Source organism: Bubalus bubalis, chromosome 15, assembly GCF_019923935.1.
Source record: "Bubalus bubalis isolate 160015118507 breed Murrah chromosome 15, NDDB_SH_1, whole genome shotgun sequence".
In the NCBI taxonomy this organism is placed as follows: domain Eukaryota; kingdom Metazoa; phylum Chordata; class Mammalia; order Artiodactyla; family Bovidae; genus Bubalus; species Bubalus bubalis.
The window spans coordinates 44909862-44937800 of NC_059171.1; the positions used below are offsets into that span (position 1 = coordinate 44909862).

Below are 27939 nucleotides of genomic sequence, written 5' to 3' on the forward strand. Positions count from 1 at the left end.
CTGCATGCTGGGAATCAGAAAACCCAAAATAGGATTGGCTGAGACTTTTCCCGGCACCGCCGTCCTCGTAGGCTGGCCCGTGGAAGAAGGGAGGGGGGCGCTGCGCACTTCCTGTAGACGCCGGCAAGTAACCGCCTCGGCGCGTCTCCGCCTCACCAGGTACTAATCTCCCGCGCATAGAAGGTATCTGTGACCCAGCGGAAGTGATTCCTCTTGCTGCCCCGGAACCCACGGAGGCAGGCAGCTGGGGGTGGGGGGGCGGCCCTGGTGTAGGGGCTGTGGCGGTGCGCGGGGACCCGGTGCGGTTGCTGCGGTAGCTGCGGAGCTGACGAGTGAGTCTCGGGCTAGGGTGGGAACGGAGCTCTGGGCCCGCGTGGGGGACGGGGGAGGCTCGTACTGAGTGCTCTCGCCATCCCACTTCCCACCCCTTCCCATTTGGGCGGGGAAGGAACGGAAGCTTAACCTTGCCCTGCCGCTTCGGCTCCTGGTTTGGGGGAGGGGAGAGGAGGGCGGCGGGAGGTTCCCTGGCGCCGCTCGGTGGGCTTGGAAAAGGGAGGAAGGAGGGGCGGCGGCTGGCGAGACTGGGCCTCTTCGGGGTTGAGCGTGAGGAGGGTGGAGTTAGGAACATGGCAGCTCTGTCGCTTTTCCTTTTTTGCTTTCCCCGGGTGCACTCAGGTTCGTCCTCTCCTTGGAGCCGGTCCCCAGTCACAGAAGAGGGCCCTCGCTCTTTCCTGTAGCGGGACCCCGAGAACTTTACTTTCGGGGCAACTTGTTGGGTGATCTCTGCCCGACTTGGTGGTTTGGGTCTGTCGAGCATCTGCCGCCCAGTCTTATCAGATGGAGGCCTCCAGTGTCAAGTACGGTGGCCATTAAGTTTCTGCTGTGGACCTCTTTAGTTTATGGAGTTCGAGTTACTAGTGCGAGCATTTCTACTCTGCGTCGCCTTCAGTATAGAAAACAACCGAAATCCTTTAGAGTTTTAAAACCTTATTTTCAAACTACCAAATTTGCTTTTTCATCGCCAGGTAGTTTTCCTGTTTTGTTTAGTGGACTAAAATGAGACATCTCCGATCTCGTTTACATTGTAATTGTGGTATAATTCATGATGTTAAAACACCACTGTTCACACGTGGATTCATTCATTTCGGAGATACAATGGCAAAGAGACAACTATGGCTCCTGTCATCGTGGATATTAAGCGTTTATTGCCAGTGATGATTTTGGCCTCATAATTTTTAAATGACTGTCCTTTTTTCCTTAAGTATGAGATCGACCTAATAACCAACAGCTACCATTCCAAGTTTTATATATATAAATTTATTTCAAATGGAAGATGCTAGTTTCATTTCATTATAGTAATTCTGTAATATGATTAGGCAATAGTTTGTAGTCAGAATTAGAGTCAGTTCTATATATCAAGTTCCAAAGTATTTGTGTCCTATAAATTGCTTTTTTGGATTTTTTTAAAAATAAAAATGGCACATTTATTGCTACAGAACCGTCATGTACATGACTTCATCGAATAACTACAGATGGGAAACAGGTAATGGCCTAGACCAAGCTGGGTTTGTTTTTGTCTTGAAGGAACTCCAGCACACAACCTGTTTCGACACTTCAACAAATCAGAAATACACTCAAAACATGAAAAAAATAGAGGCACTCAGCCACACATTGAAAACAAGGTGTAACTTTATCTTTTTTTTCTTTTTGTAGATTTTTCAGTATTAGAAAATATCTGAAAAGTCTTTGTATTTACACTGGTATGTGTTAATGCATTTTAGCTAATCCGTCCTAAATGTTTACTGTTCCATTATTAAATAAGATCAGAAAAATCTCATCAGTGATTTCAAGCTTTGGTGATTAAGAAAACTATAGTGCCATTCACTCAAATATTTATTTAGCATCTTCATCTTCTATATGTTAGGCACTATATATGAAGCCTGCCCTCTTGGAGCTTGAGGAAAGAGACTGTACATTAAGTAAGCAAACATAGTTTCAGATGGCGATAAATGTAAAGAGAATATAACTAGATTTAGAGTTAGATTAAGTTAGGGTGACTAGGGTGAGAGTGTGTAATTTTGAAAGAGAAGTGCTCAAGGAAGACCTCCTTCTCTGAAGACTTAATGTTTTGCCTGGAGACCAAAATAATGAAGAGCTGAAGGAAGAGTTTTGGAGAGAGCAGTAACTGCAAATGCATAGACCTTAAGAGAAATGAACTTGACCCAGTACAATACTTAGAAGGTCATTGTGGCTGGAGCATAAGGAAGAGTGATGGGAGATGAGAGCAGAATGGTTAGCAAGCAGTAAATGAAATGGAACTTTATTGTCTTTGTTCTGTTTGTAATGAGAAGCCATTAGGGGATTTTGTGTAGGGGAATGCTTTTGATAACTAACTGCTGAGTGGCAAACTGAGTTGGAGGAAAGTGGAGAAACCAGCTCCTAAGGCAGCTTGTAGTAGTTCAGTTGAGCTGTAGTAGCTTGAACTAGAGATGTAGAGTTGAAAGTGAGAAGCGGTCTGATTCGGAGTATAATTTGAAGATGGAGCCAAATGGGTCTTACTAACCCCAGGACAAAAAATCTGGAAGAATCACCTTGTTTTGCCCAAACATCTGGGTGAACAGTAGCACCATCTCCTGGAATGAGGAAGACTGGGGAGGGTGCACTGGTTTCTAAGGAATAAAGCAGGAGTTCTGTATAGAATGTACTAAATTTGATAATTTTATACAGCTCAGAATATGTGCAGTAGTAGGCAATAGAATACCCCTACTCAGAGCTCCTTGCTCAGAGCAGAAGTCAGGCTCGGGAGATAATCCTGGAGTCGTGTTTTATAGGTGGTACTTAAAACTACAGACCAGAGGACATCAAGAGTATTGATGGAGAAGAGGCAGATGGCTGGGAAGGGAGCACACTGATTAGAGGAGCAGTGATGGAAACCGAAAGGCCAGGAGGGTGTGGCATCTGTAATGCTAATGGAAGAAAAGAGGTTGGAGTCAACTATAAAAGAGTAATATGAGGATTAAAAATTGACCTAGTGACTGAGTAGTTGAAATCGGACAAGAGCACTTTGATTGGACTAGTAGTCTAAAAAGACTGATTATTGTGGGTTATGGAGAAGTGGGTGGTCTTGATGATGATACAGCATTTGATGTGTTGATGGAAATAGGGGTGGAGCAAAGTTCTTGGATCACTGTGGTAGGAAGGATGATTTTTATGCAGCTTTTGAAACAGGAAAATGGACAAGAGTATATGGTATATAGGTATGCAGGTAGGATGAAGGTGGAAAAGACAAGGCATTTGAAGTGATTTGTTCTGTTTTCTTGGTGAAATAAGTGAAGTTGTTAGGGTAGGGAGGAGAGGAATGTGGGAGGTTTAAGAGCTGTAAATTTTCTGAGTAGGAAAGCCAGTTAACTAGTTAGTTAAGGGGATTACTGTGATACCAAGTCCCTGTTTAAAGTGTGTTGCCATAGGTTTAAAATAGAGACCAGTCAAAATGGTTGTGACTTTTCTTTAGCCAGTTCAGCTTTTTATTTGAGGCCTGAGCTAGGTGGAGAATTGGGTTTGGCCAGGATTGGGATTTTGGGTGGGTTAGCTACATCAGAGGAGGGTCAGGGAGTTAAGAAGTATAAAGACTGTGAGGTGTGTATGGTGCCAGTCCTCATGTTAACAGTGGAGTGAAGCAAGCTCTGGCTTTCCTTTGTATTTGTTTTTTATTTTTAGTCCATCGTTGAAAGGTTTTTATAGTGCATAGAATGTATAATTGTTGTTTAGTCATTAAGCTGTGTCCCGCTTTTTGGGACCCTGTGGACTGTAGCCTGCCAGGCTCCTCTGTCCATGGGATTTCCCAGGCAAGAAGACCAGAGTGGCTTGCCATTTCCTTCTCCGGGAGATCTTCCCAATCCAAGGATCGAACCCGTGTCTCCAGTATTGGCAGGCTGATTCTCTACCACTAAGCCACCAGGGAAGCCCTTTTGCTCTTGCGTTTTAGACTAAGACAAGGGAGTTTGGACATCGTTGCCTGAGAGGGAGATTAGATTGGTTACAGGGTGTGGCAGACAGGACAGCCTCAGTGGAACACACAGCACTCTGAAGCTCTTGAGTTCTGCGCTGTGTGGGAGACACTCTGTTTAATAAAGATGAGAAATTGAGAATTATGGGCACTTGTAGAGGGAGGGTGAATTTCAGATGGGTTCAGTCATAAAATAGTAGAGCTGGAAGGGACTTTAGACACAGTTTAGTTCAGTTTCCTCATTTGGGAGATGAAGAAACAGAAGTCTTATTACTTAAACCTATCTGAGTCTCAAGATAGAAAAAAAAAAATTTGTTTTTTTTAATGTTTCAGCTGTGTTGGGTGGCCTGTGGGATGTTAGTTCCTCTATCAGGGATTGAACCCATGTCTTCTGCATTGGAAGCTCTGAGTCTTAACCACTGGACCACCAGGGAAATCCCAGAATGAGAATTATATATCATCCTGAGACATAAATTCAGCAACACTATAAGCATATTCTAGGCAAAATATTCTAATGTCTTTTTACAAACTAGAATTGTGTAACTTCTGTCAATTTGTATTAATGGCCAAAGCCTCTCTAATAACATTAGATAATTTTTGGTTAATGTAATTTACTTCATTTTTCAAATCACTCATATTCTTACATATTATTGTTAAGAACAAATTATCAGACTGACTGACCATTGTTTCCTTCAAAAGCAGCTTAGTTCCACATACTTGTTTCTTTTTAAAAAATCAGTTTTAAATTATAGTTTTCTAAATGACTAGAAATAACTAGTACTTTCAGACATGTATTTCAATGCTCTTTAAAAAAAAAATTGAAGTGTCATTGACCTACAATAATACATTAGTTTCAGATGTACAGCATGTGCTGTGCTTAGTCGTGTCCAGCTGTTTGTGACCCCATGGACTGTAGCCCACCAGGCTTCTCCAGGCAAGAATACTGTCCATGGGGCTCCTCCAGGCAAGAATACTGGAGTGGGTTGCCATGCCCTCCTCCAAGGGATTTTCCCTACCCAGGGATCAAACCCAGGTCTCCCACGTTGCAGGCAGATTCTTTACTGTCTGAGCCACCAGGGATGAGTCAGTATTTCTATACATTACAAAATGATCACCACGATGATAAGTCTAGTGCCATCTGTTACTATACAAAGATATTAAAATATTTGACTGTATTCCCGATGCTTTACGTTTTATCACGTTTCATAGAAGTTTGTTACCTCTTTTTTTTTTTAATTGAAGGATAATTGCTTTACAGAATTTTGTTGATTTCTGCCAGATATCGACATGAATCAGCCATAGGTATATGTATGTCCCCTCCCAAGTTTTGTGCCTCTTAATCTCCCTTGTCTGTTTGACTCATTCCTCCACCCAGTTCCTGTGTGGCAACCACTGATTTGTTCTGTGAGTCTGGTTCTGTTTTGTTATGTTTGTTCATTCATTTTGGTGTTTCGATTCCACATGTAAGTGAGATCATACAGTTTTTGTCTTTCACTCTCTGACTTATTTTACTTAGCGTGATATCCGTCTTGTCGCAGATGGCAAGCTCTCATTCTTATAACTAATACTCTTTTCTATGAGTAATCTTGAATTGTGTATGTCCCATCTTTATCATCTGTTGATGGGCACTTAAATTGCTTCCACATCTTGACTATTGTAAATAATGCTAAAATGAATGCAGGGGTGCATGCATTTTTTTGAATTAGCATTTTTGTTGACTTTAGAAAAAATCTGCAGAAGTGGAATTCTGGATCTATGTTAGTGCTAATTTTTTGAGGAACTTCCATGCTGTTTTCTGTAGTGGCTGCATCAATTTACAGTCCTACCAATGCTGTGTAAGGGTTCCCTTTTCTCCACATCCTTGCCAGTGCTTGTTATTTATTCATTGTCAAAAATGAGGATAGCCATTCTGACAGGTCTCAAATGGTATCTTATTATGGTTTCAATATGCATTTCCCTGGTGATTTTTGATGTTGAGCATCTTTTCATGTGTTGTTTGGCTATCTGTGTGTCTTCGTTGGGAAAATGTCTATTCTGGTCCTCTTCCCATTTTTCAGTTGGGTTGGTTGGGGGTTTTTTATTTTGAGTTGTATGAATTCTTTAAATATTGGGTTGGCCAAAAAGTTCATTCTGGTTTTTCCATAAGATGTTATCGAACTTTTTTGTTGTTGTTCAGTCACTCAGTTGTGTCCTCCTCTTTTCGACCTCATGGACTGCATGCAGCACATCAGGTTTCCTTGTCCTTCACTATCTCCCAGAATTTGCTCAAACTCATGTCCATTGAATTGATGATGCCATCCAATCATCTCATCCTCTGTCACCCTCTTCTCTTTCTGCCCCAGTCTTTCCCAGCATCCGAGTCTTTTCCAGTGAGTTGACTCTTCACGTCAGGTGGCCCAAGTATTGGAGCTTCAGCTTTGGCCAACCCCATATCTGGGGTGTTAACCCCTTATCAGACATACTGTTTGCAAACTTCTACTCAATAGGTGGCCTTTTAATTGACAGTTTCATTTGTTTTGCACAAGCTTTTTCTTTAATTTGATGCAGTCCCATTTGTTTACTTCTGCTTTGTTTTCCTTGCCTGAGGAGACATATCCCCCAAAATACTGCTAAGACCAGTGTCAAGGAATGTACCGCCTATGTTTTCTTCTAGGAGCTTTATGATTCAGGTCTTACGTTTAAGTATTTTATACACTTTTGAGTTTATTTTTGTATATGGTGTGAGAAAGTTCAGTTTTGTTTCTTTTGCATATAAGCTGCCCAGTTTTCCCAACATCATTTATGGAAGAGGCTGTCTTTTTATCACTGAATATTTCTGCTGCTTTTAATATAGATGAATTGATCATGTAACTGTGGTCTCATTTCTGGGCTCTCTGTTCTGCCATTAGTCTGTGAGACTGTTTTTATGTACTGTTGGGATTACTGTAGTTAGAGAAGGAAATGGCAGCCCACTCCAGTATTCTTGCCTGAGGAAGCCCATGGACAGAGGAGCCTGACGGGCTCCAGTCCATGGGGTCGCAAAGAGTCAGACACAACTGAGCAACTAAGCATAGCGTAGCCTCTGCGTCATACACGTAAGACTCCATGTATCGCTGAGGCTCAACAGCAGCACGGCAGCTTGTAGTGTAGTTTAACATTAGGGAACATGTCACCTCTGACTCTGTTCTTCTTTCTCAGAATTGTTTTGGCTATTCGGGGTCATTTTTATATATTTTCCTACAGAAAACATGAGTTTAATAGGTGAGAAATCATTTATTTTGCATAAATGGCATAAAACTATATCTATCATTCTTACCTGCTTTTAAAAAAGTTAAGTTTATTTTAGTGGTATTTCCATGTTATTACATACATATATTTAACTTAATCCTTTTCACTGCCCCAGAATATTTCGTAAGTTTGTACTATTTTTGTTTTATATTACCCATTTCCCCTCCTGTTCAAATCATGGTTCTTAGCAAGTTTTTTTTTTCTCTTTTAATTTAATTTAATTTTTTAACTTTACAATATTGTATTGGTTTTGCCATATATCAGCATGAATCCAGCACAGGTATACATGTGTTCCCCATCCTGAACCCTCCTCCCTCGTCCCTCCCCACACCATCCCTCTGGGTCTTCCCAGTGCACCAGCCCCAAGCATCCAGTATCATGCATCAAACCTGGACTGGTGACTCGTTTCCCAAATCATCCCACCCTCTCCCTCTCCCACAGAGTCCAAAAGACTGTTCTATACATCAGTGTAATGTTTTAGTTTTCATGTTTCCTTTGGAACCAAACATTTTTATAGGGGTCTATGAGCTATTTGTATTTTTTTCTTCTGATCTCGAGTTCAGTGGGTGTTTTTTGTTGTTTTTTTTTTTTAACATTTGGTTCTTTAATTGCTATTATATTCTTGTGAGTAATGCGTTAGACATCTACAGAGCTGTAGATTTGCAGCTGTTGCTCTCATCTACTTAGCTAATCCAAGCAAGTCAGCTGAAAAACTGTTAGAACTAGTAAGAGAGTTCGGTGAAGATGCTAGAATACAAAATCAACTTACTGAGTTTAAAAGGTTTTCTTTAAAACACCAGCAATAGCCTTTCAGAAAGTACAGTATAAAAGAGATCTCATTCATAATGGGGACTGTAAAGTGCTAAAAGTAGACCTAACAAGAAGTGTGTAATCACAAAATGGGGCCTTGCCCAACTCGTTAGCAAAAGCATGTTTATCACACTACTGTAATTAAAACAGTGGGAATATTGGTCAGGTATAAACAAGATTGATGGAACAGAATACAATCTAGAAATCCGTGTAATATAGTGTATGATACAGCATATGATAATAATATAGTAGTAATATAGTGTATGACAAAGGTAACATTTCAAATAAGGGATGGGCTGTTAAAAGATCTTTTTGGTGTTGAATGACAGTAGCTGAAAACTGGCTTCAGTATAGGCCTTAGGCTCACCAGAATTTCTGTTTTTTACCAAAACATTAAAAAAAAAATGCTAAGAGTAATTTTACATATGACTCTCTAAAACACAATGACATCAAGCCTTTGTTCATGTCTTCTGCCTAGAACTATTCTCAATCCACTGTTTAATCACTTCCTTTTACCTACCTAATTCCTATTTTGAAACTTGCTCAGTTACAGAGTGAATGTTCACACTGAGCTTTTGTAACCCCAAACTTAGATTTATATAGGTTATCTGTGGGTTAAGTCCAAATTTAATCATTTCAATTATTTTAACTTCTTAGGTATCAGAGTCTACTCTTGTTGATGTTGATTTACTCTTTGTTAGTCATGGGGAGCTCCCTTTCCCACTCAACCATTAACCCTTGTATAAATTATGGAATTTATTTACTATATTAACAAGTCCGTGGAAAAACTGTTGCTACCCAGAAGGCTTCTAAGGTGTGACTTTTCATGGTTGCTTAGCTACTGCTAGTTAAATAAACATCCTAAAGCTTTTACTCTGGAGATTTTTTAAAGAAAAGTTAGCACTTGAAATTCTACCTTTTCTAGCATTTTTTCCTTTTATGTGTGTGTGTGTTTGTTTTTTAGGATGAGTACAAAGCAGTATGAACAGAAGAAAGTAATAATGACTGAAAAATTCTTAAAATTGCTTACTATTATTACCATAAAAGGAACAGAAGAAACTAATAATGACTGAAAACTTCTTTAAATTGCTTACTGTTATTACCATAATGACATAGTACTGGAGAAGGCAATGGCACCCCACTCCAGTACTCTTGCCTGGAAAATCCCATGGACGGAGGAGCCTGGTGGGCTGCAGTCCATGGGGTCAAGAGTCAGACACGACTGAGCGACTTCACTTTCCCTTTTCACTTTCATGCATTGGAGAAGGAAACGGCAACCCACTCCAGTGTTCTTGCCTGGAGAATCCCAGGGACGGGGGAGGCTGGTGGGCTACCGTCTTTGGGGTCGCACAGAGTCGGACACAACTGAAGTGACTTAGCAGTAGCAGACATTGTACTGGTTTTAAATTTTAAAGAACTATCTAAGGATTTATATCGGCACCTCTCAGCAGTAGTCGAAAAGAAGTTTTAATAGGAGCCGGAATTTATCACCATGGCTTTATGGAATAATGGAAGGGAATGTGGGCTCTAAAGCAAACCTATCTAGGTTTAAATTCTCATGTTGCCACTTAAGCTGTGGAAGCCTTGAGCAAGTAGAGCAGCCTCTTAGTGTTTGCTAGTCTCTACAATGGTAATGACAGTTTCCCTGTGGAAGTATTGTTTTAAAATAAGATAACGTATGCAAGGCATTTAATGCAGTGTTTATACTCATTAGACTCTCAACTTGGTAATAATGTTAAATTGCCTGCTTTAGACATAACCCTTTAAATATCTCCCTCCATTCTTGGAGAGGGTTCTAGACTAACATTTAATTTTTACTCCTACTTTGTCACTACCTGGAACGAATCATTCAGCCTTGCTATACATCAATGATATCATTTTTTAAGGTGAGGGATTACATAGGTTTAGGGCTTCCTTGGTGGCTCAGATGATAAAGAATCTGCTTGCAATGCAGGAGCCCCAGGTTTGATCCCTGGATTGGGAAGATACCCTGGAGAAGGGGATGGCTATCCACTCCAGTATTCTTGCTGAGAGAATTCCATGGACAGAGTAGCCTGGAAGGCTACAGTCCATGGGGTTGCTAAGAGTCAGACACAACTGAACAACTAACACTTTAACTTGACATAGGTTTATTGGTCAGAAATTTCTTAGAGAACAGGGTACTTAGAATATGCTGTTTTCCTGACAATGACATAAAAATAATGGGACAAATAAAATCCTTCTTTGAAGAAATTCTGTTAAAATACAAATTGCTGAAAATATGAGCTCTTTTCCTTTAGCAGTTATTTCTTTTGTAAAATTTAAGATTTCTCAAGAATTAATTTTTAACTCCTTCACTGTTAAATCTCAGAACTTTGGTAGCCTCTGTGCAGAATGGATGGAACATGTATTATAGATGTGCACGCTTACCTAAGAAGAGGGCAGGCCTTATCTTTTTTATTCTCATGAAAGTCACATCCTTGGGTTGATCATGTTGTCATTCATTTAGCAGATACTTGCTTTGGTGTCTACCTGTGTCTAGCAGATATAATATACAAAGATGATTAAAGCCAAGAGTCTCTTTCAAGTTCAGTTCAGCTCCTAATGAACAACATCTGTATGTTTAAAGTGTTGTCAGAATAGTTACCTTAAAAGAGTAGGAGACAAATCTGTATTTAGAATTCCCTGTCCTGCAGGTGATCATCTTCTCAGATGTTCAGAAACTTAATACTCTTCCCTATTGTGGTGACTGGGAAATTTGCCTAGCTGAGAGAGACCGAATCCTTGCACTTGTAACACTAAAGGATGTAGTAAATAATACTGGGCGAAAACATGTTATTCTGGCATTGATCTCAATATAGCATTGTTATCTTTTCAGGAAACTACTAAAGTTCCTGTGGACGCAAAGTAGAATTTCATAAGAACATAATGGGTAAGTTATATAAAAGTAATTTTGTCATTCAATTAGTTGAAGCTTTCTTCTCAAAGATAGACCTTCAGAGTCGGTGAATGCAAGTAAGAAAATAGAGTGGATTGAAAATTAGTTGTTCATATCAACACCTATGTTTACTATATATTTCTGAAAGCCAGATCAGTAACATTATTGTGCCAGATTTAATTTGTGATTGCTAGTGAGTAATTGTTACTTAAGAAATTAGAAACTCTCCTAACAGACATTGAAAATGGTTTTGTTTCAAAAAAAAAAAAAAACCCAAAACCACTAAACGTATAAATTTAAATACTTGATAATTATTTTTATTTTTGTTCTTAGAGGTTGGCAAAAACTGCTAAAAATCTGTATGCTTGAATAGTCGAAGATTTAGAAGTTACTTGCATTTTTGAGTCCCCCAGCTTTTTACTATGAAAAATTGTAAGAATAATACACTGTGGCCTTCACCAATTAATGTTTTGTCATATTTGCTTTTCCTGTGTGTGTGTGTTTATATACCCACATATACATACAAAAACACATATAAGCCTTTTTGCCTGTATTATTTATTTAGTTGTACATGTAATACTCAAGGAGCCTCCCATTTGGTTCAGTGGTAAAGAATCTGCCTGCCGATGCAGGAGCTACAGGAGACTCTGGTTCGATTCCTGGGTTGGGAAGATCCTCTGGAGTAGGAAATGACAACCCTCTGTAGTATCCTTGCCTGGAGAATTTTATGGACAGAGGAGCCTAGTGGGCTGCGGTCGATGGGGTCACAGAGTTGGCCACAACTGAACATGCAGCACATAAAACTCCATACTAAATCCTTAAGCATACATCTCCTAATTCAGTCCATATTCAAAATTTCAGTTTCTTCAATAGTGTTCTTCACAGTTTTTAAATCAAGGGTCCAGTCAAGGATTACTTACTGTATTTATTTATCTCTTTGTCTCCTTTAAATAATTTCCTACTTTAGAGATTGGGTGAAGAGTGAAGTCTTTCCTGGCACATTTAAATTTAGATTTGTCTGAATGGTTCCTCCCAGTTATATTCAGATTAAACAATTTTGGCAGTGGTAGAACATAAGTAATTTTGATCTTTATTAATCTCAGTTTTAGGAATTTGTATTAACAGATGAATGAGTAAATGTATGTTTGTAATTAAACAGTGCTTCAGCTTCTATACTTCTCACTAAGGCTTCCTGAGTTTTTAGAATAAGCCTTAAGATGTTTTCTTTCAAATATTGGTAATCATAAAAATTAAAATTCTGTCAATACAAACTTGTAAAATTATGTATGTGAGAAAAGATTGTAAACAGATGTATAAAAGTACATACTCCCTCAAAAAATTATATTGCACAAACTCCTCTGGCTAAAGCCAGCATGGCGGCAGTGGAGGTAGCTGCTAGCTACCTCACCTGTGCTTTGAATTTTTAAAAATACTTGTCTATATTCATTACTTCAGTATTCATGCAGTAATTTAAACTGAGCAGTAAAATGTTTTGATCATTTTTTAAGTAAAGAAAGCTCTAATTTTGAGAATATGGGCTTGTCAGAAGTTGCACTCACATGGCCTACAAACAGCTATTCCAAAACACAGTATGCATTTTATTTTTTAAATGAGTATTTCAAGTGACAGGTTTAAAGTTTTACTATTTGAATGTTTTCTTTTAGTCTTAAATTCGAATGTGCTGCTATGTTCACAAATTGTTACTATTCCCTTGAAAATACTGGTACATTTTCATCTAAAGTAAATATCCTTGGGAGTTCTTGGTGGGCCAGTGGTTAGGACTCAGCACTTTTCACTGCCATGGCCCAGGTTCAATCCCTGGTTGGGGAACTGAGATCCCACAAACTGTGTGGCCAAAATATTTAGAGACTAGTTATACAAGAAGTTAAAAACTTTAAAATCCTGGGAAATGGTCCAGGTCTGAATTATTCAAATACTAACTTTGGTAAACCTGTTTGTTTTTAATCCATTTTGTGAGTCAGAAATCATTTTACTACTTACCTACTTTAGATGGAGAAGAGAAAACCTATGGTGGCTGTGAGGGCCCTGATGCCATGTATGTCAAATTGATATCTTCAGATGGTCATGAGTTTATTGTAAAGAGAGAACATGCGCTAACATCAGGAACAATAAAAGCCATGTTGAGTGGCCCAGGTAGGTACATTTCTTTATTTCCTCTTAATATATTGTATCTTCACTTTCAGTGTTTGATGAATGTGATTTAAGTTGAATTAAATAGCTCATAACATTAAAAGAGAGAACAGTCCTAACATTAAAAGTTAGAACAGTAACTGTTCTAACATTAATTATTGCATGGTTATGTTGCATTCCCTGGTGGCTCAGGTGATAAAGCATCTGCCTGCACTGCAGAAGACCCGGGTTCGATCCTTGGGTGGGGAGGATCCCCTGGAGAAGGGAATGGCAACCCACTCCAGTATTCTTGCCTAGAGAATTCCATGGACAGAGGAGTCTGGCGGGCTACAGTCCATGGGGTCGCAAAGAGTCGGGCATGATTGAGCAGCTAACACTGTCTCTACGTTGGATTGGGGGGAAAATGGCATCTGCTATTTCCTGTTTTCAGTTATTTACTGCAGTTTTATTAAGACCAAATTGATTATTTTGTAACAGGAAGGATCATTTCCCTATGTTAGTTTTCCATGGTGAGTTCACCACAGAAGGACTGTGGTGATATGTGCTCCTGGTTACATGTGAAGTTTATTTAAGTTACTGCCTCCCAAATATCTATTCTTTTTTTTTTTTTTTCCCCAAATATCTATTCTTAACATTTTACCTCAAGAAAGTTTTTCTTGAGGATTGGAATTTCTGGAGCATACAGTAATTCTATGCTTAACTCTGAGGAAATGCTGAACTGTTTGCACTGTGGCTGTACCATTTTACATTCCTACCAGCAGTGTTTGAGGGTTCTACTTTATCCACATCCTCTCTGACATTGGTTATTTTCTATTTTTCTGATATAGCCATCTTAGTGAGTGTGAAGTGGTATCTCTTTACATTGTCGTTTGGATTAGCAATTCCCTAATGACTAACAATGTTAAACATAACTTTGTGTGCTTTTTAGTCATTTATATATCTTCTTTTGAGAAACATCTGTCCAATTCTGTTGCCCATTTTTTAATTGACTTGTGTTTGTGAGTTGTTAAGGGTTCTCTATAAATTCTGGGGGGCTTCCCTGGTAGCTTAGCTGGTAAAGAATCAGCCTGCAATGCCAGAGAACCCAGTTTGATTCCTGAGTCAGGAAGATCCCCTGGAAAAGGGATAGGCTACCCACTCCAGTATTCTTAGGGTTCCCTGGTGGCTCACCTGGCAAAGAATGTGCCTGCAATGCCGGAGACCCCTGGGTTGGGTTCGATCCCTGAGTTGGGAAGATCCCCTGGAGGACGGCTTGGCCACCTACTTCAGTATTCTTGCCTGGAGAAACCCCATGGACAGAGGAGCCTGGTGAGCTACAGTCTGTGGGATCACAAAGAGTTGGACACAACTGAGCAACTAAACACAGCACATAAATTCTGGTCACTAGACCCTTACCAGATACATAATTTGCAAATATTTTCTGTATTCTGTAGGCTGTGTTTTTTCTTGATAGTATCTTTTTTTGAGAGGGTTGATGCATTGGATCTTCATTGCAGCACATGGAATCTTCGTTGCGACATGTGAGATCTTTTGTTGTAGCACAAACTCTCTAGTTGTGGCATGTGGACTTAGTAGACTCAGCAGTTGTAGTGCTTGGGCTTCAGTGCTCCACGGGCATGTGAGATCTTAGTTCCCCAATCAGGAAATGAACCTTCATCCCCTGCATTGCAAGGCAGATTCTTTTTTTTTTTTTTTTTTTTTCTTTTTAAACTTTTAAAATCTGTTTTGGGGGATAGCCAGTTAACAAACAATGTTGTGATCATTTCAGGTGAACAGCAAAGGAACTCAGTCATACATTTGCATGTATACATTCTCCCCCAAACTTCCTTCTCATCCAGGTTGGCAAGGCAGAGTCTTACCCACTGGACCACCAGGACAGTCCTTTGATAGTGTCTTTTGATGTACTAAACCTTTTTTATTGTGATGAAGTCTGGTTTATTTTCTCTCGTTTGTGATTTATGAGTCTTGTCTAAAAATCCATTGCCAAATTCAGTGTCATGAAGATTTACCCTTATGTTTTCTTATGAGTTTTGTAGTTTAAGCTCTAACATTTAGGTCCTTGATACTGTTAATTTTTTATGTAGTATGAATCAGCTTCATTCATGCTTGTGGACATCCTAGTACTATTTGTTGAAGAGACCATACTTGACTCCATTGAATGGTCTTGGCGTCCTTGTTGATATCGGTTGACTGTAAGCGTGTAGGTTTATTTCTGGACTCTCAATTCTTTCCTGTTGGTATATGTATCTATCCTTATACCGGTATACGGCTGTTTTGATTTCTGCAGCTTTGTGGTAAGTTTTGAAATTAGAAAGTGTTAGGCCCCTTTTTCTTTTTCAAAATTGTTTTGGCTATTTGGGATCCTTTGCAATCCCTTTTTTATATTTTTTACTATAGAAATTTTAAAACATAACCCAGATGTGGAGGAAATAGCATAACATACCTTCCTGTACCCATCAACCAGCTTCAGTAATTATCAGTATTTTGCCAATCTCATTTCATCTATTCTGACTTTTTTTTAAGAGTATTTCAAGCAAACTCCTGACATAATGCCATTTCACTTGCAGAAATCTATGATTGTTCCCCTGCAAAACTCTTTTTTTTCTTTCCTTGTCTTACTAGAGACAGGTTATTTGTATAATGTCGACATCCAGACTAGACTTAAGTCATGTTTCATCTTGAAAACTCAAAATTAGATCTCTGGAGGCTTGATTAAAATACAGTTCATCTCTCTAACAAGAGTACTTTATAGGTAGAAGTCTTGTATTCCTGTTGTATCGTGTCTTTTAGCAATGCCAAGACTGGTTAGTGGGTTCCAGAGTTATCAAGCTGATTGGTCCATGAGCAGTTCCCCAGTCAGTCTTTCATATAATAGTTTTAGCATTCACTGGGGCTATTGCTGAAATTTACTTCATTCAGAATTGTAAAACAGGGATTTTCTAATTCTGTCGTTTCTTCTACATTTATTACTTAGAATTTTCCAGTAAAGAACTCTTTGGTTACCCTGAAATACAATCTGTACAGGGAGGAAAAACGGATAAACACTTGCTTTTTTTTCCCTTGTAATTTTTCAGAGTAGCAAATTGGTTCTCCAGCATCTTCCAATAGTAAAGAATGTTTGTTTTGTTTGCATGTATACATATATATTGGATATTTTTCAGTCCTGTGCAGTCATTTTCACTGATGTTCAGATTGCTCCATTTGCTCCATTTTTACGCCAGAGGGGGCACATCAAGTTGGCTTCTGCGTCCTTGTGACATGGCTTTATTAGTCTTGGATATCCACTGCTTTCTGTAATAACAACAGTTCTCAGGTTCATTTTGTACATTATTTCTCAATCCTGAAAGCAACTTTTTCTAAAGAGCCCTGATTTTTTTGTTTTTGGTTGGTTGGGTTTTTTTAGTGGAAAATGGTACTTAGAGACCCCACTCTGGGTGCTAGCAGCACTCGTTGCTCCTGAGTTGCGTGGCTTTAGGCTTTTCTACGAGACAGAACTAGGATGTACTTGAGGGGGTAAATTCACGAATGCCAACAAAATCTTAGTTAAAACTTAAGATTAGAGAATTTTGGCTTCTTTTATAGGCCTGATCTCCTTTAACTTAAAACCAACTTTCACGTTTATGTGAAAAGGAATGTAATACTGATACATGCACCTTCAAAACATTATACTAAGTGAAAGAAGCCAGACATGAAAGATCAAATGTTGTATAATTCCATTTGTATGAAATATCCAGAATAGATGATTTCGTAGAAACGGAAAGTGAATTGGTGTTTTCCAGAGACTGGGGGTGGAGGGTGGGAAAGAATTGCTTCAAGGGTGTGTGCATGTGTGCTCACTTGCTCAGTCGTGTCCTACTCTTTGTACCCTGTAGATCATAGCCCAGCAGGCTCCTCTGTCCATGGGATTTTTCAGGCAAGAATACTGGAGTGGATTGCCATTCCTACACAAGGGATCTTCCCAACCCAGGGATTGAACCTGGGTCTCCCACACTGGCTGGAGAATTTACTACCACCTGGGAAGCCCTGCTTAAAGGGTACAAGGTTTTATCTGGGGTGACAAAAATATTTTGGAACCAAATAAGAGTGGTTGGCTGCTCAGCACTGTGAATCTACACTGAATTATACATCTTAGATGGGGACTTTTATGTTATGTGCATTTCACCTCAAAAAAAAAACACTAATGTGATCTAGTGTCAAAGGCTTAACAACTGCCTATTGGTAATTTTTCATGCATATGTCCAAGCAAGAGAGTTGTAGTTATTGGGAAAGAAAGCTAACTTCATTGCTGTGAATTATTTGTTGGCTCCTTCTCTCCTTTTTCCTCAGCCTAACCCTAACCAATAGACGTTAATAGAAAACTTTTAAAATACTCTTTTCTCAGAAAGTACATTTTTCTGTCTTTTTTTATTCAGTGCACAGTGCTAATGCTAGACGGTCAAGAAAATATTTTATCCCAATAGTAAAGGGTAAATTATCTTAAGTTTATATAGCTAAAGAAATTTTTAGAGATCACTAAAAAATTTATGAACTGTTATTAAAGAGAAATATAATGGCTTATGAGATTTCATTAACATGGTCATGTTTTTAAAAACTAAAGAGGAAAACAGTGGATTTACTTCCTTGAAAAGATTTTTTAAAATTAGTGTTTCACTTATTGTTTATATTTACATGGCAACATAGCACAGAGCTCCTGATTATCCATAAATACTCGATTCCCTAGACTAGTGGTCCCCAACTTTTTTGGCACCAGGGACCAGTTTTGTGAAAGACAATTTTTCCACAGACTTGGGGGCTGGGGTGGGGGAGTGGTTTGGGTATGATTTGTGCATTACATTTAATGTGCTCTTTATTTCTATTATTATTGCATCAGTTCCCCCTCAGATCATCAGGCATCAGGTCCTGGAAGTTGGGGACTCTTGACCTAGACTAAATCTTAATAGTATTTTTTTTTATGTTTCTGCTCAGAAATTAGAGCTAGCTACTTCATTTGATGCAAGTTGGGTTTATCCTTTTTGCATTGTATTAGTCTGCCATAACAAAATATCAGTGACTGGATGATTTAAACAGAAATTTAGTTTCTCACAGTTCCAAAGGATGGGAATAAAGATTTGGTAGGGTTGGTTTCTTCTGGGGCCTCCCTCCTTGCCTTGTAGACAGCTGTCTTCTCCCTGTCTTCACATTGTTGTCTAACCTCTGTGTGTCTGCAACCTAACTTCCCATTCTATAAGTGAAAGTCGCTCAGTCGTGTCTGACTCTTTGCGACCCCATGGACTGTAGCTTGCCAAACTCCTCTGTCAATGGAATTCTCCAGGCAAGAATACTGGAGTGGGTAGCCATTCCCTTCTCCAGGGGATCTTCCCAACCCAGGGATTGAACCCAGGTCTCCCGAATTGCAGGTGGATTCTTTGGGCTATAAGTATATATTTTACTTTATAAGATAGTGTCAGACTGTTTTCCGAAGAGGTTGTACTGTTTTACATTCTATCTGGCAATGTCTGTAGAGTTTAAGTTTCTTGCCATATTTTATTTGGGGGAATTTTAATTTACTTTATCTCTTTCTCCATATGTGTACGTGTGCATGCACAATCATCTCTGACTCTCTGCAACCCCACGGACTGTAGCCTGCCAGGCTGTCCTGTCCATAGTGCTTTCCAGGCAAGAATACCAGAGTGGGTTGCCATTTCTTACTCCATTCTCCGAATGACTGGAAGTTTCTTGGTTTCTTTTACTGGATTAGCACTTTGATGATAAAGTTATGAATTTTCAAACAGCCAAAAGTCTCTTTGCAGATGAACAAGGTGGAAGTCTAAAGTCAAAACATGACATGAAAAGTTCTGATAAGGATACCAGTTAAGTTGGTCCAGGGCCTTAAATACTTGTCTCCAAATATAGTCCCATTTGGAAGTATTGGGAGTTAGGAATTTTGGAGGAACATAGGAATTTGGAGGAAAACACAGTTCAGCCTATATATCACAAATTCCTTTTCTTTTCCAGGTCAGTTTGCGGAGAATGAAACTAACGAAGTCAATTTTAGAGAGATCCCTTCACACGTGCTATCGAAAGTATGCATGTATTTTACCTACAAGGTTCGCTACACTAACAGCTCCACGGAGATTCCTGAATTCCCAATTGCACCTGAAATTGCACTGGAACTGCTGATGGCTGCGAACTTCCTAGATTGTTAAATAAAGTAAATTATAATAATAAACTGTTAACTCTTTTTCAGTATTTAATACCTGTAGTTCAGTTAGTAATTTTTTCATATATAGCATGTTGCCTGTGTGCAGTTGAACTTTAAAGTTCATTGCAAAGCAGATTATCTTCTGTTCTTTTGCATAGCAATCAGAGTTGAAGTTTGTTTGCTACATCAACAAATTAAGGACATTTTCACAAATTGAGAAATAAACAAATATACCAATTCGTAGGTGGTTTTGCCTTATCCTTTGGATGTGATTTTTTTAAATTAGAGAAGTGATGATACAATAAATGCTGAAATTTAGGCATAAATTGAACACGTTCTACAGGTAAATAATGGGGCTACATATTTTTATGTTTTTAGTGTTTTTTTTAAAAAACCTATTCTGATCTTATAGCTGTCATTACCATTACTAGAGTTATGCAGTTGCATATAATTGCATTATAAACATGTTTATAACTTAGCCAAAATATTGATTTTTATAACTGTCAAAGACATGAGAGTTGAAATTTCTTATGTGTCTTTTGATAAACTGCAGTATTGTTTTAAGTGTATCTTGTCTTTTTGTTTATTGCTACAATTAAAAAACTTTATTTAAAATCAGTTTGGAAGAGTACTAGGTACAGCTTTTGGAGCAGGGACTTTTTGAACCATAGCCACATGGTCAACAAGTAAATTACACGTGCATTTGGTTTCATGTACATTGTGCATTTCGGCCAATCCAAAGTACTGTACTTTCACTGACTATAAAGTTTCCTTTACAATATTCATTCTTACATAGTCCCTTGTAGGTACACTTCTCATTATTTAAATATGCTTTAAACTTTATGAACTTCATCTAGATCCTAAGAACAAGACTTCTCTGAACTATTTTAGTCTTCCTCCACTCGGCTGAAATGTTATAAAATACTAAAACCTGAAGAGATGCAGTGCAGATCTTATAATGCACTTTGATATAGTTTATTATCTTCTTTTAACGCATTTCCCAGTAGACAGGTTGTCATAATCTGGGTCTTCTGCTGAAGTCAAACTTACAAGAGAGGCCTTTCAGCTTCTATACTAAGACAAAATTTTTTTTAAGAACTGTAAGAGTGTCTCTGCTTAGTCATGGGAAAAGAAGCACTAGAGTTGGATTTACTATAGTCTTTATCTTAGTAGCAAAACAGAGCTGTTACTACAGGGTCTATAAATTAAACCTTTAGCTTCTTTGAGACTGGTTTAATATGGACCAGTTTTTCTGGAACTTGCAAAGACCATAAACAACCAAGATCTATAAAAGTAATTTTTCCACTTAGAAGACCTAACATTGAACTTTCCAGCTTATTGAAAGCAATTAAATATAAATGTTAATTGCATATATTTTAGTAACTTCTTAAGACATACTGGTACATATTTTAGTATAGAAGATTATCAAGTACAAGAATTATATTCTGCTACTTGGTGACAAATAATGCCAATTATAAACCTAAGTGATGATCTTAAAGGTCAAGGTAATAGCTAGAATAAAGTTTAACTTTGACCCACTTTAGTAGGTTACTTTGTATGTTAGATCCAGAAGTAACCTCAAGTTTAAAATATTGAAAAAGAACTGAAAGATTAGGAAAACTGTGTATCTTGTGGCAAATGACACTTGCATGTTAATAAAGATTATTGACTGAAAGGTTTAATGAACACTTGGTGTTGGATCTTTTTAGCCTTAATTTTAACTGTTTTTCTGAGGATGTATGAAACTATTTGCTTCAGTACATCTGTCACGTGACTGAATAGTAGGAATTTTTATTTGGTTAAATTTAACAGATGATTTTATATAGTATTGAAACCTTAATGGTTGTCTAACCTTGGTAATTAGTTTACTTTTTGAATTATGAGCAAATCCCCGATATTTTTTTCTGCACAGAGAATAGCACCACAAAATCCTCTTGTTTTATTCAGTTAGTATTTCGTTTTGTATTGTCTAGATTATTTATGCTTTTAGATTGCTTATCTTTCTTACAATTATTATTGGCAGATAACAGTCTCCTCTTGAAGACCTGTTAATATTGAGAGATACAGTTTACTATAAGCGGTAAATTTAGCTCTTGTTAAAATAGACGTTTAGAGGCATCTTGCTATGTATGGAGCTGTCATCTTAGCTCTGAATCATTTTGCTGAATTTATTATTCTTTCAAAATAGTACAGATATTCTGAGAAATACTGTAAAATTGCTGTTAAAGATCGAAGAGTGTTTAACCCTCATAATTCCTACCTATGTAGAGGAAAATTCGTACAAATTAACAAAGCTGGGATATATTTAGACTTCGCAGTGCTAAGTTGAGCCTCTATTTAGTTTTATCTAATTTTGGTAAAAAATAAGATGTGGAAATCAATAGATACCATCAATTTTATATATAGTGTTTTATTTGCAATTTTAAATCTGGTTTAATTCCAGGCCAGTCATTTGTGCTAAGATTTTGTATTCCTATTAGATTAAACTCTTAAGTATGATACCCAGTGGTTTGTTGGTTTAAACAAATTATTGGTCTAAAAGATTCTGGTAGATCATAGCACCAAACTAAGAGTTAAAAAGTCTAATGTCTTGTGCTGATAAGCCATGTGATCTTGAGCAAGTGACTGGGTCTTAATTTCACATCTAGGAAATTAGGAGACCACACATCGATAAGGTTATGTTGGCCACATTTTTTAATGAACAAACAAGATTGTGTTTGTTCATGTTGCTTAAATCTAAAATTGTAACATTACAGAAGATCAGAAGAATTAGAAAAAAGCTTTCTTGCTGCATTTTCTAAGTAGCAGTCTATAAATTTCTGTTTTTGCTGCTTTTGATTAGGCATTAAATATTACACATCAGTACTAAATAAGTGAACTAGATTAGTTTAGAATCCTTGTTTTCTATTGCCTGTTATATAAAGAAAATTCCATTTTAGCTATGGTCATCATTAACTTTGTGATACAAAGGGAAATTTATATGCTGTTCCCCTAACAGTAATATGCAATGCCAGGTGAATCCAAAATTCAGTTTTCATTTATGCTCAAGTTTATTAATTTATCCTGAATTAGATACATAATTTTTTTACTTGCACCATGTTTCTTTAGCTGAAAACAAGACCTTTTCAAAATGCCTTGTAGAATACTATTTCCTTTCTCATTTCCTCCCCCTGCACACACACAGTTTTTTTAATTTGGAAAATTTTTAAGTTGCTTTGAGGTAGAACTTCCTGGTCTTAATGTAGGACACAACTGTATCAGTATTTGGAGTTTCCCCTTTCTAGATGCTTACATCATTTTTAATACAAAAGTGTTACATTTATCTAGATATATATATGCTAAGACCTTTATTTGTGACAGCATCTGTTGCTTCATTATTTACAGAAGTATGCATAAGATGATAGGTTGTGATAAGAAAAATTCAAATTTCATGACTTTTTTTTACCAGAATTGTCTAAAGTTTTTCCGTTGGAACCTTTTGTATCATGAAGTAAAGCTTGTGATTAAATCTGCCTATGCATACCAACTGGCCCAGGTCCAGTGGTAGGATTTTTTTTTTTAATACATCAGAATTTTAACTAGGCATATGAAATCTTGATGCAAATTTACAAATGTATTTTTCTTTTGAATTAGTATATACTGTATCATTTCTGCTCTTGAAAACTTCAAGAGTCTGTGCATCCATCTCAAGTATAATTTTGAATTGTAAAATACATTTTCTTCAGACCATTAAAGACCATTTTTGTCTTTCCATAATTTCATACAGCTGTTTTTGAAAATGCATGTTTCTTTCTTTTCCTATAGCCACCATTTGAATCAGCCAATATATTCCTTTTTGATTTTTGTTTTAGTGAGGATTAGTTAGGTTAGTCCAAGGTTACAGGCTAATTTACAGTGCGATTCTAGACCCAGATCATAGTTCAAATTAGAACAAACATGGTGCTTAGATTCTAGAAACATCCTATGAATGCTACGTTCAGAAAAGTCATGTTAAGAGTATTGAAATAATATACAGAATATTGAAATGGTGGAATTAGGGTAGGGAGTTAATGCATGCGATGCATTAAAATAATAAATGCTTATAAAATAATAAATGCTTTTTAAGGTATATGACATTTCTATCCAAATGAACATCATCCTTCACTTAGTAGGGCTATTGTTGCTCAAAAATGTTTCTGGAACTGACTTCAGAGCTTATAATAAATGTTCTTTTGAATAGCCTCAGTGTTGGGAGATGCTTTTATTTCTTTTTTAGATTCTTTTCTTTAAATGTTTTGCAACAGTCAGTGTTTTTCATCTAAAACTACTGAATAAAGATGAGTGGCCAGGCAGAAGATACATAATTAAAGGAATTAAGAGTAGCTTTCTCATGCAACCAGTTAACATGCCAGCAGCATGTTGCTAAGTCGCTTCAGTCGTGTCCGACTCTGTGTGACCCCATAGACGGCAGCCCACAAGTCTCCCCCGTCCCTGGGATTCTCCAGGCAAGAACACTGAAGTGGGTTGCCATTTCCTTCTCCAATGCATGAAAGTGAAAAGTGAAAGTCGCCCAGTCGTGTCCGACTCTTAGTGACCCCCATGGACTGCAGCCAACCAGGCTCCTCCATCCATGGAATTTTCCAGGCAAGAGTACTGGAGTGGGGTGCCATCGCCTTCTCCTGGGGTTGTCCAAATCTGCATGGCAAGTCACAAAGCCAAATTTAAGAAAGTGGCCGCATCAAAGTTGTGATTAAAATGAGTTTTTGTTACCTTACAGTGTAAGACATCATCAATGTTATTTTGTTCAATGCAGCAAGGTTTACTACAACATCATACTAACAGTTTCTCTGTTATGGGCAAGAGTATGATCTATTTGATAAGTACTATTTCATCCTTAAACACTGAATGAAAACCTGCATACCTAAAGAATGGAGTCCATGAAGTTCCATTGACTGGTGGAATGACAATACAAAAGTCATAAAAAGCCAAGAGCTCCTTAAAACTGATGAAGTCACAATTAATGTGATTATCCTTATGTGTAACTATACTTTAGTGCTTTTCCTAGTGGCAATTTTTGCTTTATGTATATCAGCTAAAAACTAGGTTATAAAGCAACAAGGAGGGCATTTTGTATTTTGTGGGGATGTTATCACTTCCAGTGCTTAGCAGGCTGATTTAAACATGGTAGATGTTCAACGTGTGAATGCTAAGTCACTTCATTCATTTCCTTCTCCAGGGGATCTTCCTGACCCAGGGATCAAACCCGAATCTTAAGCCTTCTGCATTGGCAAGCAGGTTCTTTACCACTAGTGCCATATGAGGTTATTATTTACAACAAATTTTAAAGTTTTGTGGTTGCATGAGTTTCTAAAGAAAATATAAATTGTGAAAATTAAACCAAGACAAAATCTGAATAACCATGAAAGGAAAATGAAGTAGTTGTCAAGATATTTCTACCAAAGAAGCATAATATTCTATTATTCTTACAGTTAAGTATTTTAAAAAAATCTTCACGGAGCATGATTCACACAGTAAACTGTTCTAACATACAATAAAAAACAGCAAATTTACAAGCCTCTGTTACAAAGCTAGTATAATCCTGATAGCAAATTCTGAGATAACATAGACCCCCACCTTAAAAAAAAAAAATCCTATAGCCTATAACACAGGTATATAGAGACAACAATCCTGAATAAAATACTAGCAAATCAAATCTGGACTTTCATCAGAGAATATTGCACTGTAATTGTTTAAGAAAGCAAAGATGGTTTAAGGTAAGAAAATTCATTTATACACATTTACTGAAGGAAAAATGTAGGAGCATTTCAAAAGAGGTTTAAAAATAATTTGGTAAAGCATCATGTCCACGCCTGATTTTAAACTAACACACTAGGAATAGACTTTCATTTTTTGTTTTATTTTTCAGCTGCATTGCACAGCAAGTAAGATCTTGGTTCCCCTACCAGGATCGAACCCATGCCCCCTGCTTTGGGAGCACAGGGCCTTAACCACCTGACTGCTGGGTGAGTCCCTCGTTTATTATTTTAAAACAACCTCAAGCTAAAGTTATTGCAAAAAAACATTGATCAGAGACACTCATTAAAAATGAGGACCAATGAACAAGTGTGGCTGAGGATGTGGAGAAAAGAGACTCCTCATGCACTCTTGGTGGGAATTTAAATTGTACAGCCACTAGGGAAGACTTGGAGGTTGCTCAAAAAAACTAAAAATACAACTACTGTATGATCTGGCATTTCCATTCCTGAGTATCCAAAAAACAGTAACTCAAAAAGATACATACACCCCCATGTTCATTGAGGCATTATTTATAATAGCCAAGATATGAAAACCTGTGTCCACTAAAGGAATGGATGAAGAAACTGTGGTATATAAATACAATGGAATATTATTCAGCTTTTAAAAAGAAGAAAATCTTGCCATTTGCAACATTATGGATAGATCTAGTGCATTATGCTAAATGACATAAGGCAAACACAAAAAAATGATATCAGTTCATTCAGTTCAGTCGCTCAGTCGTGTCCGACTCTTTGCAACCCCATGAATCGCAGCACGCCAGGCCTCCCTGTCCATCACCAACTCCCAGAGTTCTCTTAGATTCACATCCATCGAGTCAGTGATGCCATCCAGCCATCTCATCCTCTGTCCTCCCCTTCTCCTGCCCCCAATCCCTCCCAGCATCAGAGTCTTTTCCAATGAGTCAACTCTTCGCATGAGGTGGCCAAAGTACTGGAGTTTCAGCTTTAGCATCATTCCTTCCAAAGAAATCCCAGGGCTGATCTTCAGAATGGACTGGTTGGATCTCCTTGCAGTCCAAGGGACTCTCAAGAGTCTTCTCCAACACCACAGTTCAAAAGCATCAATTCTTCGGTACTCAGCTTTCTTCACAGTCCAACTCACATCCATATATGACCACGGGAAAAACCACAGCCTTGACTAGATGGACTTTTGTTGGCAAAGTAATGTCTCTGCTTTTCAATATGCTATCTAGGTTGGTCATAACTTTTCTTCCAAGGAGAAAGCGTCTTTTAATTTCAAGGCTGCAGACACCATCTGCAGTGATTTCGGAGCCCCCAAAAAATAAAGTCTGACACTGTTTCCACTGTTTCCCCATCTATTTCCCATGAAGTGATGGGACCAAATGTATGATCTTCATTTTCAGAATGTTGAGCTTTAAGCCAACTTTTTCACTCTCCTCTTTCACCTTCATCAAGAGGCTTTTTAGTTCCTCTTCACTTTCTGCCATAAGGGTGGTGTCATCTGCATATCTGAGGTTATTGATATTTCTCCTGGCAATCTTGATTCCAGCTTGTGCTTCTTCCAGCCCGGTGTTTCTCATGATGTACTCGGCATATAAGTTAAATAAGCAGGGTGACAATATACAGCCTTGACGTACTCCTTTTCCTGTTTGAAATCAGTCTGTTGTTCCATGTCCAGTTCTAACTGTTGCCTCCTGACCTGCATACAAATTTCTCAAGAGGCAGATCAGATGGTCTGGTATTCCCATCTCTTTCAGAATTTTCCACAGTTTATTGTGGTCCACACAGTCAAAGGCTTTGGCATAGTCAATAAAGCAGAAATAGATGTTTTTCTGGAACTTTCTTGCTTTTTCCATGATCCAGCAGATGTTGGCAATTTGGTCTTTGGTTCCTCTGCCTTTTCTAAAACCAGCTTGAATTGCACTGCATGGTATCTGCATTCAGCAGTTTGTTCCTGCTGGCTGTTCAAAAGACAGTGCGATATAAATTCAGTATCGGGCATCGTTGGTTTTTTTGCTTTGTGCATGTTAGACCTGGTATTTCTACTGATACAGTATCCTTTTAGTTTCTTATACTGGTCAGTTTGACAGAATCTTCAAAAGTAACTAATACTTTTTTTTTCCTACCGTTGTCATTAAGAACTAGACAGATCCCATCTCCTGACCCTAAACAGGCTCATGAGTAAAAACTGGATATAATATGGCTTTTCAATATTAGGAAAGATGAAGGAGTAAACACCATTGTACTTGCTATATTTAACTTCTAGGATCCTATAGTAAACTTCTTGAGGATATTGGATCTTGAAGATTACAGGTGGCAAACTTTGAAGTGAACTCCACTGAAGATCTAAGAGGCCCAACTAAAACTGTGGCATCACAGCTGTGGATTGAGCAGAACTTTTTGAAAGGGCTACCTTGAAGATGACAACCTTGGAGGAGCTATGGTGATTGGCAGTGGAAAGAATCAGGACGTGTGAAAAATCCTTAAAAATTTATTGACTTAAATAACTTTGTCTATGTTATGAATAAAAAGAAACCTTTGTGCAGAAAGTCAAAAAAATAAAAAAATAAAAAAAATAAAACCAGCTTGAACATCTGGAAGTTCACGGTTCACGTATTGCTGAAGCCTGGCTTGGAGAATTTTGAGCATTACTTTACTAGCGTGTGAGATGAGTGCAATTGTGCGGTAGTTTGAGCAGTCTTTGGCATTGCCTTTCTTTGGGATTGGAATGAAAACTGACTTTTTCCAGTCTTGTGGCCACTGCTGAGTTTTCCAAATTCACTGACATATTGAGTGCAACACTTTCACAGCATCACCTTTCAGGATTTGAAATAGCTCAACTGGAATTCCA

General features: G+C 38.0%; 1 protein-coding gene, 1 long non-coding RNA gene and 1 other non-coding gene across 5 annotated transcripts; all 3 read left to right on the forward strand.

Moving 5' to 3' along the window:
• Nucleotides 1-21: 21 nt before the first annotated feature.
• ELOC (elongin C) lies at nt 22-19575 on the forward strand. Of its 3 annotated transcripts, none has more exons than XM_006054199.3 (4): nt 22-159; nt 10941-10994; nt 13011-13154; nt 19146-19575. In XM_006054199.3, the coding sequence occupies exons 2-4, from the start codon at nt 10991-10993 to the stop codon at nt 19334-19336; spliced, it is 339 nt and encodes a 112-aa protein (XP_006054261.1). In that variant the 5' UTR covers nt 22-159; nt 10941-10990; the 3' UTR covers nt 19337-19575. The 3 variants fall into 3 exon arrangements, with proteins under 3 accessions (XP_006054261.1, XP_044784613.1, XP_006054260.1); XM_044928678.2 differs by having other exon boundaries at nt 36-183; XM_006054198.3 differs by lacking the exon at nt 22-159 and adding an exon at nt 190-332.
• Nucleotides 19576-23876: 4301 nt separating this feature from the next.
• On the forward strand, nt 23877-27637 carry LOC123464945. The gene is made up of 2 exons (XR_006640039.1): nt 23877-25334; nt 27355-27637. It is a non-coding gene; the product is annotated as an uncharacterized LOC123464945 (long non-coding RNA).
• Nucleotides 27008-27144, forward strand: LOC112579278. Its single transcript, XR_003103773.2, has one exon. It is a non-coding gene; the product is annotated as a small nucleolar RNA SNORA8 (small nucleolar RNA).
• Nucleotides 27638-27939: the final 302 nt, after the last annotated feature.